Raw genomic sequence first — 14,751 nt, 5'->3', positions numbered from 1 at the left:
CATCATCAATATCATCTTCATCTTCATCCGAATTCGGGTGCGTCTTGGATCATCTTTTCCAGTAATGCAATCATTTGTGTTTTGTAATGACTTTTAAACAGAAATTCTATGATGCTCCTTTGGCTACATACAGCACCCATTGTGGCGGTGGTGGTGAAGTCTGGCTCACTCTCCATTCACAAGTGAGAAACCTTTCTAGAGATCGACGGTGTCGTGGACAACTTTCTCACAGGATTTGTCCAGAAGTTTCTATCTGAAGAAGTTTCTCTCTGTCTTTTAATTCGTGCAGAATAGCTCTGGCTGCTCCTTGAATTCTCTGAGGATGAGACTTTAAACCAGACCGGTGTAGGGCATAGGCTATGATGGTTCGGAGATCAGGTTTAAACAGTTTGCGGGTAAGCTTGTCAAAATGAGAGTCGAAAAAGTAGGTGGGTGGTTCAAACAGGCATGAATGTTGCAGTTGGCTGGGATGATTTATCGCACAGCCTTCACAGTCCTCCTTCAGCTTTTCATCGATGAGATGTTGCAGGAGTACAGCAATCAGAGCTTTGATGATTTTGAATCCGAGGTCGGTGAAGCATCCGTCTTGGGCATCGATCCCCTTGTCGGTTGAGGTAGAGGGTGTGTCAGACAGACCATATAGGTAACTCAGGTTGTGATGTCCGAGTTCTTTGCAGAATTTATCTAACCATTTTTTACTGGCAGCAGATGTTCCAGGTTCTTCTGGCTGAATATTATCACCATCGTTGTCATCAGGTGGGTCAGGACCGTGGTCGAAAGAAGGACTGTAGCTGCAGCCTGGAGCATCATGTTGAGACATGGCTTATAAAGCTGTTGTGTGGGGTGGGACTGGCTGGCAGCACTTCTTATGGCTGTAGTGAATGGGCGGGGACGGCAGAGAGTATGTGCCGCTGCGCGCACATCTCTCAGGGTGGAACAGCTGCACTTTAACTTTATTGTAGCCATCACGCATGTCACACCATTTGAACATTTTGTTTATGATTGAAAAAAGACAACTCAGCAGATCCCGATCGCACCACTTGAACAAAAATTGCATTTCGTACATGTCGAGATGATCATTTTGTACGATTACTCCTGAGACATCGCTGAGCTTGGTCTTGTCTTTACAGCAGAATATGTAAATGCACTCATCCGGATTCTTATTAGAGTGATCACCCACCACTCGGTACCGGAAATTCGGTGTTACTCCGTCCCACCACGCCATGTACAAAGGCCTTTCTCCATAGTCATCCAGATCTTTCCACACACGTGTGTAGAATAAAGTCCAGTCCTTTTCAGGAAATACCAGACAGGGGTCTCTTTCCGGTGTAAATTCACCGGCGCTGTCAGCGGTGTAGAGTGTGACAACTCGAGACAGTTTATGGAATATGTAACCGAATAGACGTTTACTATTCAACCTAAATTCGTCTCTCACATACTCCTTATTCTCGTGGAGAAAATTTGTCAAATAGACATGCCAGCGCACTTTTTTTTTTCGGAGCCAGAGTCAGACTTTTCATCATCTCTTCATCCCATTCCATCTCTGGGGTTTTAGGTGAGTATGAACTAGCCATGTTTCACAACTCTTTTCTGTTTCCACAGAACACCACGCTCACTATTTATACAAACATGAAATGGAATGCGGATGCTGACACATCTGCTACACCCATTACCCACCCAAGACTTCAAATACCAGCTGTCAAGTTTATAAACGACCCATCTACAATTTATACACCCAGAAGACAACCAAACTCCACAGGAAAATATCGTTGTTCAAATATACCCTGTCAGTTATATTGCCTGAGGATATCTCCAGTGTCAAAGGTCAAGGGTGATTGAACGGTCAACTTGAAGGGAGGGGTAACATCATGGGTGGTCCCCCATGGGACATAGGTCAAAAGGTCACCATCAATCATTTTGACACAGTAGCCTCCCTATTCTCTCTTTCAGGGATTGCTTTATCCACAAAGTATACATGTGATGCTGTTGCTAATTTAGGAATTTTATAAAGGAGCATAGTCTTGTTGCTTACTGACTGGAACAGCCTTCGCCAGCATGCAAATACCTTAAAACTTAGGGCTAGGTGGGCGGCTTGTTTGGGTTTGGAACAGAGCCAGAGACCAATAACAGTAGGAGAACTTAAAGAGAAGAACGTGTGTCTCACAGCTATGAATATTACAGCTTACAGCTATGTCTTACAGCTGTGAGTACAGCTAAGAGACTATTTGAATGGAGTAGATACATAGGGGTTCTTATATAGTTTAATTTAATCAATGACTTGCATGCATTGGAATTTAGAGAAACTTCCCAGCCAGCAATGACATGTGGGGCCCAGATGAGGGCTTCATGGGCGGCAAATGTGGGCCCCATTATGGGCTTGCACCCGGGATCCACATTGGGGCAAGCCGTGGAAGCCCAGACGTACTAAAAGTGGGACCTGTAAGGGTACTGCATGGGTCCTAACTGGGCAATTCATGCCAAACCCATTTGGGCCCCACCTGCCCAAAGGGGTTTAAAGTGGGCTTACACCCGGGATCCACATGGCGGCCAGCCATGGATGCCCAGATGGGTTTTAAGTGGGATCTGTAAGGGTCTTGTGTGGGTCCTAACTGGGCAATTCATGCCAAACCCATTTGGGGCCCACCAGTCTGAAGGGGTTTAAAGTGGGCTTGCACCCGGGATACACATGGGGACCAGCCGTGGATGCCCAGATGGGTTTTAAGTGGAATCTGTAAGGGTCTTATGTGGGTCTTAACCGGGCAATTCATGACAGACCCATTTAGGCCCCATCTGCCTAAAGGGGTTTAAAGTGGGCTTGCACCCGGGATCCACATGGGGGCCAGCCATGGATGCCCAGGTGGGTTTTAAGTGGGATCTGTAAGGGTCTTATGTGGGTCTTAACCGGGCAATTTGTGTCAGACCCATTTGGGCCCCACCTGCCTAAAGGGGTTTAAAGTGGGTTTCACCAGGATTCAACCGTGAATGCCCATATGGGCTTAAAGTGGGCTCTGTAAGGATCTTATGTTAGTCCTAACTGGGCAATTCATGCAAGGTAAGCCCAACCATTCATTTACGGGAACAATCTAAGAAAAATTAAAAATGAAGAATGAATGTAAGTACAAGATAAATACAGAACACTTGATGCTTTGAACTGCAAGAAATATATTAAATTGAACAACAAAAATTATCTTTAAAAAACAATGTCACAACATACGGTAAACTAAAAAATATATTTTAAAAAAATCTCTGAAAAAAAACCCTCCAAAAATACAATACAAAATACACTCATTATATAATACATTGAACAACATACATAATCTTTAACAATTAAAATTTTACAACATACCGGTAAATAAATAAAAAATATATTTTTTTAAAAAAATGTCTGAAAAAAAGAAAACAAAACATCTCTCCAAAAAATACATCCAAAACAGTCATGGCGTTTGTGTTGTCAATGTTCTTTTTTACCCATAGATATATGAGCAATATCACACTCGTAGCCGTGCGATATGGCTGTATATCAGCACGCTGTGATTCGTCCGTAGGTAATCACTGCGTGCTGATATACAGCCATATCGCACGGCTACGAATGTGATATTGCGTTTATACAACAGTTCGACGGCACGACTTCGGTAAAGTTGGTTTTATATTCGCACATTCGGACTTATGATAAATTCAAACTTTCCAATAAATGTGCAATAAATTAACCCATACGGTAAAAAAATTACATACATATATTTCAACCCAAGAAAATACATTCACATGTCACATTTGAAAAATTGTTTATTTGTTGTCTATAACACGTGAACATTTGAATAAAAATCAGCAAGGAACATACTTTACAATGTTCAAAAAATTACAATATTCAAACAAATATAACTTTTTTGCTTTCAAGAAGTCTCACTTTCCCCACGTCAAATCCTCAAAGCCTCTTTGGACACATTTGGAAATCTCTTCTTGACTGTGAGACAAAAATCTGTAATTTTTTTAGAACTTAATGTTTCTAGTAAATTTTCCTTTCACTAAGTATTAACTTACCGTATATATGGCTGCCATGGTTTCCTCATCAAAGGCACTTCTTCTCTGTCTCTACCACTGTACTCATACAAAAGACAAAACACAATCACTGAACATCAGTACAGGTACAGAGGGCATGCACTTTGTCCTCTAACTAGTTTTGGATTTCCTGATATTTTTGTTTACACTGGAACTAAAACAATTACAGGTATACTGGATTTTAAAGATATTTAATGGGCATATTTTTAGACAGTACAGTAAAGAAACTGATGATTGAGGAGAGGTCGAATTAGCCTTTCTTTACACTTCTGCATTGCATTTTCACTTTTACAAATGAAGGGATAGTGGAATATCACAAAGTCACTCAGTTAAGCTAACTTAACAAAGGGATATTTACCCTCATGCTGTTCCAGTTGATTATGACATTCTCTTTTTCTGTGGAATACAAACAGAGATATTTAGAAAAATAATCCATCTCTGTGTGTTCACGCAAGAAGGTCAAAAACCAAAGTGAACATGACGGTAATCCACATGACCTCAGTTGATTAATCAACTTCTTCTGAAGTGAAACAATAGGTGTGTTTTTGGAAAATACTGTTATGTTAAATTTGTTACATTACAGATTTGCCAACTGTCCAATATGGGCTCAAAGTCAACATGTTGTAATTTGTGATGTGTTTTAAAGCTTGAGGAATCATTTGCATGTACAGACTTTAAAATATTAGTATTTTTCTAACACACACCTAGTGTTTCACTTCAACTAGGGTCATGTTGACTATTTCATGTTTTTTACTGTGAAGCTGTTTTGTATAAAGTGCCACAGAAATGAAGATGACTTGACTATGAACATTATCCTGTACCTGTGACTTGTGGTTCTCCAGCACAATCGTTGGGCTGGTGGGGCAGACAGCAAGTGGACAAGCGTCTTGACAGATGGGTTTTGACCCGCACCTGTTCCAGACAGAAACAGATATTAACACAAGTGCAGAGAACATATCAATTCATAAATTACACAAATAAAATAATATAATTTGCTTAACAGTGCTTAATCAAAAAAAAAAAAATCTACTTCTTAAAGTGTCTCATCATTCTCACCTTGTTGCTGTTGCACAAACCGTCTCTGCTTCTGCTACTGAAAATAAAAAGCAGATTTTTTTCAGTAATGAATGACACATGTAAACCTGTAAGTCGTGACAAATAAGCATCTTCTGTTGCAAGCAACTTACTGAATCACTGGCTCAACTGGATAATCGAAAACAGCTTGTCATTCAGCAGAAAGTGAATAAAAATTATATTATAGTAAGGCTATATTAATAATGATAATAATAATAGTAGAAAAATTGAGCGTATGAAATGCCATTAATGCCAAACCAGCATATGCCTGAACTTTAATAACGAGAAAATAACGTGTGCCTACTTAACAAGTTTAGTAAAACATTAAATTTAGCCAAAAAAAAAAAAAAAAAAAAAAAAAGACTTACGTTACAGGCCACTATCAGTGACAGGAGCATCATAGATCGACAACAGCAGGCAGCACCGTCTCCCAAACACTCTACAGCTGAAATTTAAAAAAAAATATTACACATTTTTTGTGTGTAACGTTAGTTTTCACTAGTGTCCAAATTAAAAACAACTGACTTTAAAACGGAAATCTGAAAATATCAAATGCGTCTCATGTGAGCAAATAAACAAACGGGGCATTAATTTTACAATTAAAGTAAAAAAAAAAAACCCTTGACAATAAAACATTATACATTCAAAGTAGCAATGAACATTACATATGTGAAAAATGACGACTAAAAATAAAGTTATAACGTTAGCTCTTACCTTTTACTCCGAAAACTCCCGGTTGACTGACGACCGTTACAGTTCAAAATGACGCGCATGCGCAGTACTCCAAAAGTCTGTGAGCGCTGCTAGTGGTTTCCCATTCAAATTACGTCACAGTTAACATCGTACAGCTAGCAATTTTATTAATCTATTTATTCGTATTTGATGTAGATCTAAACGCTATATTACACTGACAATAAATTACAATTAAATTAATAAATAAATGAATTAATTAATAAGTAATAGACTAAAACACACATTTGTGAGGTGCCATGATCACTATTACACAGGTATTTTTTGGGAAGATATGTGAACAAAGTGTCAATGTGGAAAATATGTGGAAATTCATGTTTTTCAAAATTCTTCAAACATAATGGATAGTTTTGTTCGCAAGGCTTTCTTCCACGCACATTTGCATTGTCGACTGTAAGATTGGAAATGTATTTTCTTGCGCCCTGAAATATATTTTCATATATAAATATATTTTTCCTGCCCCTGAAATACATATTTAAATATATTTTAAGTATATGAAGGTTGAAACAAATATATTTTTATATAATATATGGGTGATTCTTCAATTAGGGGAACTTTTATGTCCCCAGATTATACATTCATGTTAAAAATAATATATTATAAAATAAATAGTTTAGTTATTTCAAATAATATTTATTGCACCACCAAAAAATGTTATACACTAAAATCAGTATGATTTCCATGTTTAAAAATGTTTTCATCACTAATATTTGGCTACTCAAGCCTTGTCCCCAACCCAGACTTTAAAACTTGTCTGCTCTGAAAATGTGATAAAATGTTATCAGTTCATTAAAAAATCACAATATATGTTTAAACAGTAACTTAAAAAGGCACTTGATGCATAATTTGGGTTCATATCTGTGCAATTTGTGAATATTTTTAACAATTTAGTATTGTCCACAACAATACTGTCATTACCGCGACAGTCTATGATTACAACAAGGATTTTTTTGAGGGTAAGACTTGTTTATGCCGTAACCATGGAAATGAAGACCAGCAGGGGAGCACATGTCAGCCATGGAAGAACAGTGACATTTGATGTCTGAAAAAGTAAGTAATTTAATCATGAATTCCTTCTGATCATGGAGTAGACTTATTCAGCGTCATCATTACCATAAATGCTGTAGCAGCAATATTATGATAAACATATGTATATATTCACATGATTTATGTGTATTTAAAGTTCTTTTTGTACTAGCTGTTGAGTGATGTTAGCAAATCCATGACCTAGCATCTTTTTTTCCTGAAAAACAAAAAAATGTCATTACCGCAACACGTCATTACCAACACACAACTTGTTGTGATGGTAATGACAAGTGATGGTGGTAATGACATGTTCTGTGTCACTATCTATATCATATTATGTGTTTATAAATTAAGTTAAAGAAGCATAATAGTGTTATTTTACAATGAAACTTAAATGAGATGCCTTACTTCCTAAAACTATTTTTTCTTAATTTTTAACCAGAATGGCTCCCAAGAAATCAGCTGAAAGGTCTAGAGATTATAGAAAAAAAATTGAAGGAAGATCCTGTAAAATACATGTTTGAAAGCAAACACAATACATTATACACTGTGTGCAGAATTAATAGGCAAGTTGATTTTCTGATCATATTTTTTTTCCAAGCACATTTTACCAATTCCAATCCACATCAATCTTAAGAACTACTATTAATATTGTTTTTAATAATTTATAAGTGATATATAATTGTTCATGAAGGCTGGAAATGAAAAATGCCTTATATTCAGGTGTGCAGAATTATTAGGCAGGTTTTCTTTTACAGGCAAAATGAGCCAAAAAAGAGAGGGTCATACAAAAACAGGTGGAAAAGAAAAGACACATGTTAACTTCAAAATAATTAAGAATTAAGGTGAAGAATTAAGTGTGAAACCATCAGGAACCATTTAGTCTCCAGCGGCACCATTTTCCAGAACTGCAACCTACCTGGAGTCTCCAGAAGTGCGAGGTGTCAGGATCTCAGAGACTTAGGTTAGCTAAAGAATCCTAAAAAATGAACCTCTCTTAATAAGAATCACAAGCTGAAGTGTTATAAAATACATGAAGACTGGGTTTTTATAGGCCTTATCGACAGACAGCTTGAGAGTGACTCCCGAAGGACCAGCACCACATCCTCTTGTACCACTGTTTGAAGAATTTATTTTCCAGAATCTGGCAGTAAGGTGTGGGAGTTCACTTTTAGTCCATCTCTTATCCTGAAATGTCCATCTTGCAGAGATGGACTAATTGATCTTCCAAAACTTACTGCCAGATTCTGGAAAATAAATTCTTCAAACAGTGGTACAAGAGGATGTGGTGCTGGTCCTTCGGGAGTCACTCTCAAGCTGTCTGTCTATGAGGCCTATAAAAACCCAGTCTTCATGTATTTTATAACACTTCAGCTTTTGATTCTTATTAAGAGAGGGTAATTTTTTAGGATTCTTTAGCTAACCTAAGTCTCTGAGATCCTGACACCTCACACTCCTGGAGACTCCAGGTAGGTTTCAGTTCTGGGAAATGGTGGCGCTGGAGACTAAAGGGTTCCTGATGGTTTCACACTTAATTCTTCACCTTAATTCTTAATTCTTTTGCAGTTAACATGTGTCTTTGCTTTTCCAGCTGTTTTTGTATGACCCCGCTGACCCAATGAGCATTTCACTGTCCAATGGTCATGCTTTAACTTTGCAATTTCTAGTATTACATTAGTATTGCGTCCTTCTCATGAGTATTTAATAATTTTTGACTTTTCAGTCTGAGTTAAATCTCTTTTTTGGCTCATTTTATCTGTAAAAGAAAACCTGCCTAATAATTCTGCACACCTGAATATAGGGCATTTTTCATTTCCAGCCTTCATGAACAATTATGTATCACTTATAAATGATTAAAAACAATATTAATAGTAGTTATTAAGATTGATGTGGATTGGAATTGGTAAAATGTGCTTGGAAAAAAATATGATCAGAAAATCAACTTGCCTAATAATTCTGCACACAGTGTATTGCATTACATTCATTCTTCAAGTCGATGTCCATAATATTATATCCATTATAAAAGTCCGTTTGAATGTCCTCTGAGGAAAGCGATCTTTGTATAACACTACAGCACTAAAAACAACTTGCAAAAGTTCCTTTCAATTTAAAAGTCTCTTGTGCTTCACTGACTCATTCCTCCTGTAAAGTGTTGCTGCCATCTAATGGCGTATTAATGTAACTTTCACTCAATCCATATTACTTACTAATGGACATATTTATATAAAATAATATTTATTGAACAACAAATAAGCACAATTGTACAGTTCAGTCAAACAAAGCACTAGTTATGTACAAAAAACAAAACAAAAAACATTTACGCTTGTATGTGGGTTTTACAAATATTTAAGGAATGAAAATGATTTTAAAGAGCTTGTGACAAAACCTCTTAACTCCATTGGATCCTCAAACTGTCAATCAAACTTCATTACATTAATCCGCATCCCCTCGTGAATGAAGTGTGCACGCAGTTTGGACATCTCTGTGCAATGCAAAGGTAAATAAAGATCTGATGTTAGAAAAAAAAATTGTAAAGCGTTTTCTTTACTAAAAAAACCCTATGTTTATAAAGTTTTATGTTTTACGTATTTGAAGAGCGGAGAAGAGTCTTCGTCTGATATGTCCCATCTAGTTGAAGCCAATATGCTAGCCTATATATAATGATGTAACATAACGTTGTTTATTATCAAATTTAACATAGCACAATTCGACTTGCTCTGGAACAAATAATAGATTAATAAAGTCCAAAGATTGCCTGTTCTATGTACTCAAATTGAATAATGTCTCATGTTTAACCACTATAAGAGCCAGCGGCAAATCCACGAGTCACTGGCCGAGACTAAGCTGTTCTCGGCAGTTACAGAAGCACTGAACGGTCGCTGACGCCCTGGAGCTCACATCTCCGAAAACGTCAAAACAAGTTGTAAAATAGGCGCTGTTATTAAATATGAGTCACATATTTCAGGTCTAAACAACTACATTATCGCCTAAAAACTATTAAAACTGCAGTTTGTGGTACAACAAGTAGTATTTGTAAAGCTTGCGGTTGATTTGGTCGGCCGCCATGACGGTCACTTCAAGCGGAGTGATACAAACGGTGAAAAGGTAGGAGGAGTGCTGATATCACTGAAATATCGTATGGCTATCAGCCAATCAGATTCGAGAACCAGACAGAACTGTTGTATAAATATATATAAGACCCATATATGTGTTCCCAGTTCAAACCCATGCCAACTTGGCCCATAAATATATCATGCAAGACCCATATATGTGTTCCCAGTTCAAACCCATGCCAACTTGGCCCATAAATATATCATGCAAGACCCATATATGTTTTCCCAGTTCAAACCCATGCCCACTTGACCCATAAAAATTCTATGCAGGACCCATATGTGCATTCCCAGTTCAAACCCATGCCCACTTGACCCATAAATATGCCGTTCAAGACCCATATATGTGTTCCCAGATCAAACCCATGCCCACTTGGCCCATAAATATATCATGCAAGACCCATATATGTTTTCCCCGTTCAAACCCATGCCCACTTGACCCATAAACATTCTATGCAGGACCCATGTGTGCATTCCCAGTTCAAACCCATGCCCACTTCACCCATAAATATGCCATTCAAGACCCATATATGTGTTCCCAGTTCAAACCCATGCCCACTTGGCCCATAAAAATTCTATGCAGGACCCATATGTGCATTCCCAGTTCAAACCCATGCCCACTTGACCCATAAATATGCCATTCAAGACCCATATATGTGTTCCCAGATCAAACCCATGCCCACTTGGCCCATAAATATATCATGCAAGATCCATATATGTTTTCCCAGTTCAAACCCATGCCCACTTGACCCATAAAAATTCTATGCAGGACCCATATGTGCATTCCCAGTTCAAACCCATGCCCACTTCACCCATAAATATGCCATTCAAGACCCATATATGTGTTCCCAGTTCAAACCCATGCCCACTTGGCCCATAAAAATTTTATGCAGGACCCATATGTGCATTCCCAGTTCAAACCCATGCCCACTTGGCCCATGCCTGTCCCTTATGGGGCCCATGTAATCAGCTCATATGGGCTTCCTATGTGGGACTCGTACTACAAAACCTACATGGGACCCGCTGATTTCACCCAGCCAAAGCCCATGCCCACACAGTACCCATGGAACCCGTAGTTAACCCATCTGGGCCCCACGTTTCATTGCTGGCTGGGTTAGCACTTAATATATGTAGCATTAATTAAAAGCTGTAGTGATTTTTACTCCATTCACCGGTGACGTAGTGATTTTTGATCACGTGTTTATGAGTGGTTATGAGTGTATCAGATGACCCCCTTCCTTATTTTGTAACACGGGGCACCAGTTAAGAATACTATCTTAACAATTTAAGAACACTCCAAAAGAGCTGTTCAATAATTCAGAATTAATATAAAATGGAGGAAGTCGGTCAACTGATTTATCTGAAGGATTTGTGAGAGTCCGGTCAACTAGTAGGGTCTTTAGTCATCAACACAAGCAACACACAGTTATAATAAAATCAATTAAATTTATTAACAATAGACATGCAAGAGTAAATACCACAACGATTAATAACAAAATAATGAATATGCACCTCTAAATGATGGTGATAAATAATTGCTTATATATCATTCAACAAATACAAATAATATCCCTATTATTTGTACAAGCTGACCTCAAGTTACTGTTATCTAAACAGGTTAGAAAAACATATGCTGTATCTATAAACTAATGCCAAGGTCTCTAGAAAAGAGGTTTGGTAAGTTTATATTTACGTTCCACACAGTCGGGTGATCAGTCTGGTAGTGGAGGCGTTTTCCACTGATGATGCAGGCTGCGTGCAGTGGAAGGGTGTGGAGTTGTGATCTAGTAATCGTGCCACACTGGGCTGGAGGATGCTGAACTTCGGTTGCGCCAAGAAGGTCTTTTAGGATGGACTGGGCAGCTGGGTCAGATGAATCTTCACAGGTTCCTTTGCAGGCTGGCTGCGCTGCTGTAGGAGCCGTAAGGGTCAGATGAAGTCCCTCAATGCTGGGGCCCTTTTTGCAGCTAGAGTGCAGCTGAAAGCAATGTAAAAGGTTTTGCTCCTGGAAGCTTCACCTTAAACGTCTTGTAGTCTCTTTCCTCATCAGGTCAGAAACGTGGAGTGTCTGTTAATGTCTCCTGCCCCGTCGAGCTGGAAACAGAACAAGGGTGTGTCTACCCCGGGGACATATTTATCCCTTTCTGATGAGGAGGAGATTGAAATGTGGCACCTTGCCGATCCTGGAGTGTGATTGGCTACTGTTATCTGAAGCAGCCCTGGTGTTGCCCACCCTAGTGTGGAACTCATTTGCATAGCATAAAGTACAGTGTTAAAATAGTGTCTTTAACATTTTACCCATGCATTATTTCTTTACCAAACCTCTTTCAAATTATTAAAGGCATCATAGGGAACAGATAGACACCAAACACGATATGAAATGGTTAAATCATCGTCCATGCATTTGTTTATCTGTTAATAGGTCTGTCCCATGACCTGTTGTTTTAGCAGTCAGTAAACATTAACATAAGCTGTGCTTTGCATGAAGATGGAGTGGATGTGATGCAGTTTAGATCAAATTAAGGCCTCCAAACATAGGTATGAATGGATTTAGATAGATCTCTGTGGCCTCTCTTTATTTCAGTTTCTGATGCTCCATCCAGGAGGTCCTGAAGGAATTTTTATAGCAGTCCTTTCCTAAACCTTAGGAATGAGTTTAATGGTTAGAGTCAATGTGTCATCCAATGAGAAGTCTTCTCCTTGGTTTTGGTGGGTGCAGAAGGTCCCCCTTCCTGCTCTGGAAGAGGTGTCTGGTAGTTGTCTCAACATCTTATCTGATGTTGCTGAACATTTATTTATGTTCATTCACCAAAGATCCAATCACGGTGTGGCACATCTTCTTACACACCAGCAGTTAGAGAGGGGCCCTGTCATAAACTGACCCCTGGAATGACATCTTGACTGGTGTTCACAACAAAGCAAATTAAGAATTACTCACAGAAAGGGGGACACTACAACATTGTAAAGAAAGAAATGAATAGAAATGAATACTACCCTTCTACAGTATATTTATTTTTGTTTATTGTTCAATAGAACCAGGGGACATGATGCTCAATCATCCCCTTACTAACTGTAGTTTGCATTAGTGGGGGCAAAATGTTTTCTGTGGGTAATGGTCAGGTAAGAGTATGCCATTAAATCCACACAGATGTCTTTCCATTTTTTATTATTGTCCCTGCCCTCTCAGTGCTTGCTTTAGGTCGTGCACCCTGTTTCTCTTGAGCTGTATTGACCCGGTTCTGCTCAGTCATTGTGCCACCAGATACAGGGCTGCTAGTTCTGGAAATATGGGCGTTTTTTGTGTTGTATGTCTGAAACGCCATGTCAAGTTGTTCCTGAGCTACTCGTAAATGGTGATGCAAGGTAGCCAGGTCAGATGGAATATTCTCATCAGGACTTGTGCAATGCTGTTCTGGTAACACTCTAGCCATATTCTGGTCATGTAAAATTATGCTGTTGGGAATGCGACCTGGTTTGTCAGATTTAAACACAAGGTTGTACCCTGGTGGAGAACTAGAAATGTTCCTGGAGTAAGGGTAGCCGTAGGAAAGTCGTTGGTCCTGGCTTCGACGTTTACGCAGAATGTCACGGAAGGCACCAATCCCCAAGTGGAACATCTCACAAACATTGAGCAGCAGACAAAGACAGCTCACCACATACATGATGAGTAAAAAGATGGTCTTCTCAGTGGGTCGTGAAACGAAGCAGTCTACTCTGTGCGGACATGGGATCTTGTTGCAGACATATGAAGGGTTAACACGGAAGCCATAAAGAAGATACTGACCCGTGAGGAATCCCACCTCAAAGATGGCACGGGATATAAGCTGAAGCACATACATTCTCATCAAGCCTTCTTGCATTATCCTACGGCGACCATCATGCTTCACTGGATCTTGGCCTTTGCCTTTGTCTGTCTCTGGTTTGACTTCCTGCACATCCAAAGTGTCTTCTTCATAGATCATTGGCTCTGCATCCTCCTCCTCCTCCTCTACATTTCCACAGACCTCCACTAGGTGGTGTCCATTTCTCCACTGATTGTGGCGGCTCCTCTTTTGATAAATCTGTCTCTTGCACCATTCCTCCTCCGAGGTACGGGCGATCTTATGAATGGCATAACCCAGATACATGACCGAGGGGGTGGATATCATGATTATCTGGAACACCCAGAACCGAACATGTGAGAGTGGAGCAAAGGAATCATAGCATACGTTGTCACAGCCGGGCTGCTTAGTGTTGCAGGTGAACTTTGTCTGCTCATCTGAGTAGATTGATTCACCACCCACTGCAGTCAGAACGATCCGGAAAATGATTAAGACAGTCAGCCAAACTTTCCCCACAAACGTGGAGTGGTTGTGGATTTCCTCCAGTAGTCGAGTGAGAAAGCTCCAACTCATGTTGGTGGGAGAGACTCTTTACTTATGTTCTGCAAATAAGGGAAAATGAGGAAGGTAAGTCAAAGAAAAAGTATACATTGTTATAATGTACATTTACAGGTAAGATGTACAGCAAGTATATTTATAGTTTAGTTTCTGAGTTTCTAGTGTTTCTTGCCATTAACCATATTTGATCACACAAGGCATTCAGGGATTGCTTTATCCACAAAGTATAAATGTGATGCTGATGATAAATTAGGAATTTTATAAGGAGCATAAACTTGTATATAAGTATATAAAGAGTATATAAAAATTAAGTAGACCTAGGCCTATATGTACGTATAAGTATTTTATATATATAT

General features: G+C 39.0%; 1 protein-coding gene across 1 annotated transcript; it reads right to left on the bottom strand.

Annotated features, from left to right (window-relative positions):
• Positions 1–13,150: 13,150 nt before the first annotated feature.
• gjc2 (gap junction protein gamma 2) lies at positions 13,151–14,410 on the bottom strand. The gene has a single exon (XM_067362793.1). It carries the CDS (start codon positions 14,408–14,410, stop codon positions 13,151–13,153), a length of 1,260 nt encoding a protein of 419 aa, XP_067218894.1.
• Between the last annotated feature and the right edge of the window lie 341 nt (positions 14,411–14,751).

The sequence above is a fragment of the Chanodichthys erythropterus genome, chromosome 16, assembly GCF_024489055.1.
Source record: "Chanodichthys erythropterus isolate Z2021 chromosome 16, ASM2448905v1, whole genome shotgun sequence".
NCBI lineage: Eukaryota > Metazoa > Chordata > Actinopteri > Cypriniformes > Xenocyprididae > Chanodichthys > Chanodichthys erythropterus.
The sequence above is the reverse complement of the archived record's forward strand: the minus strand, read 5'-3'. Positions and strand labels throughout refer to the sequence as shown.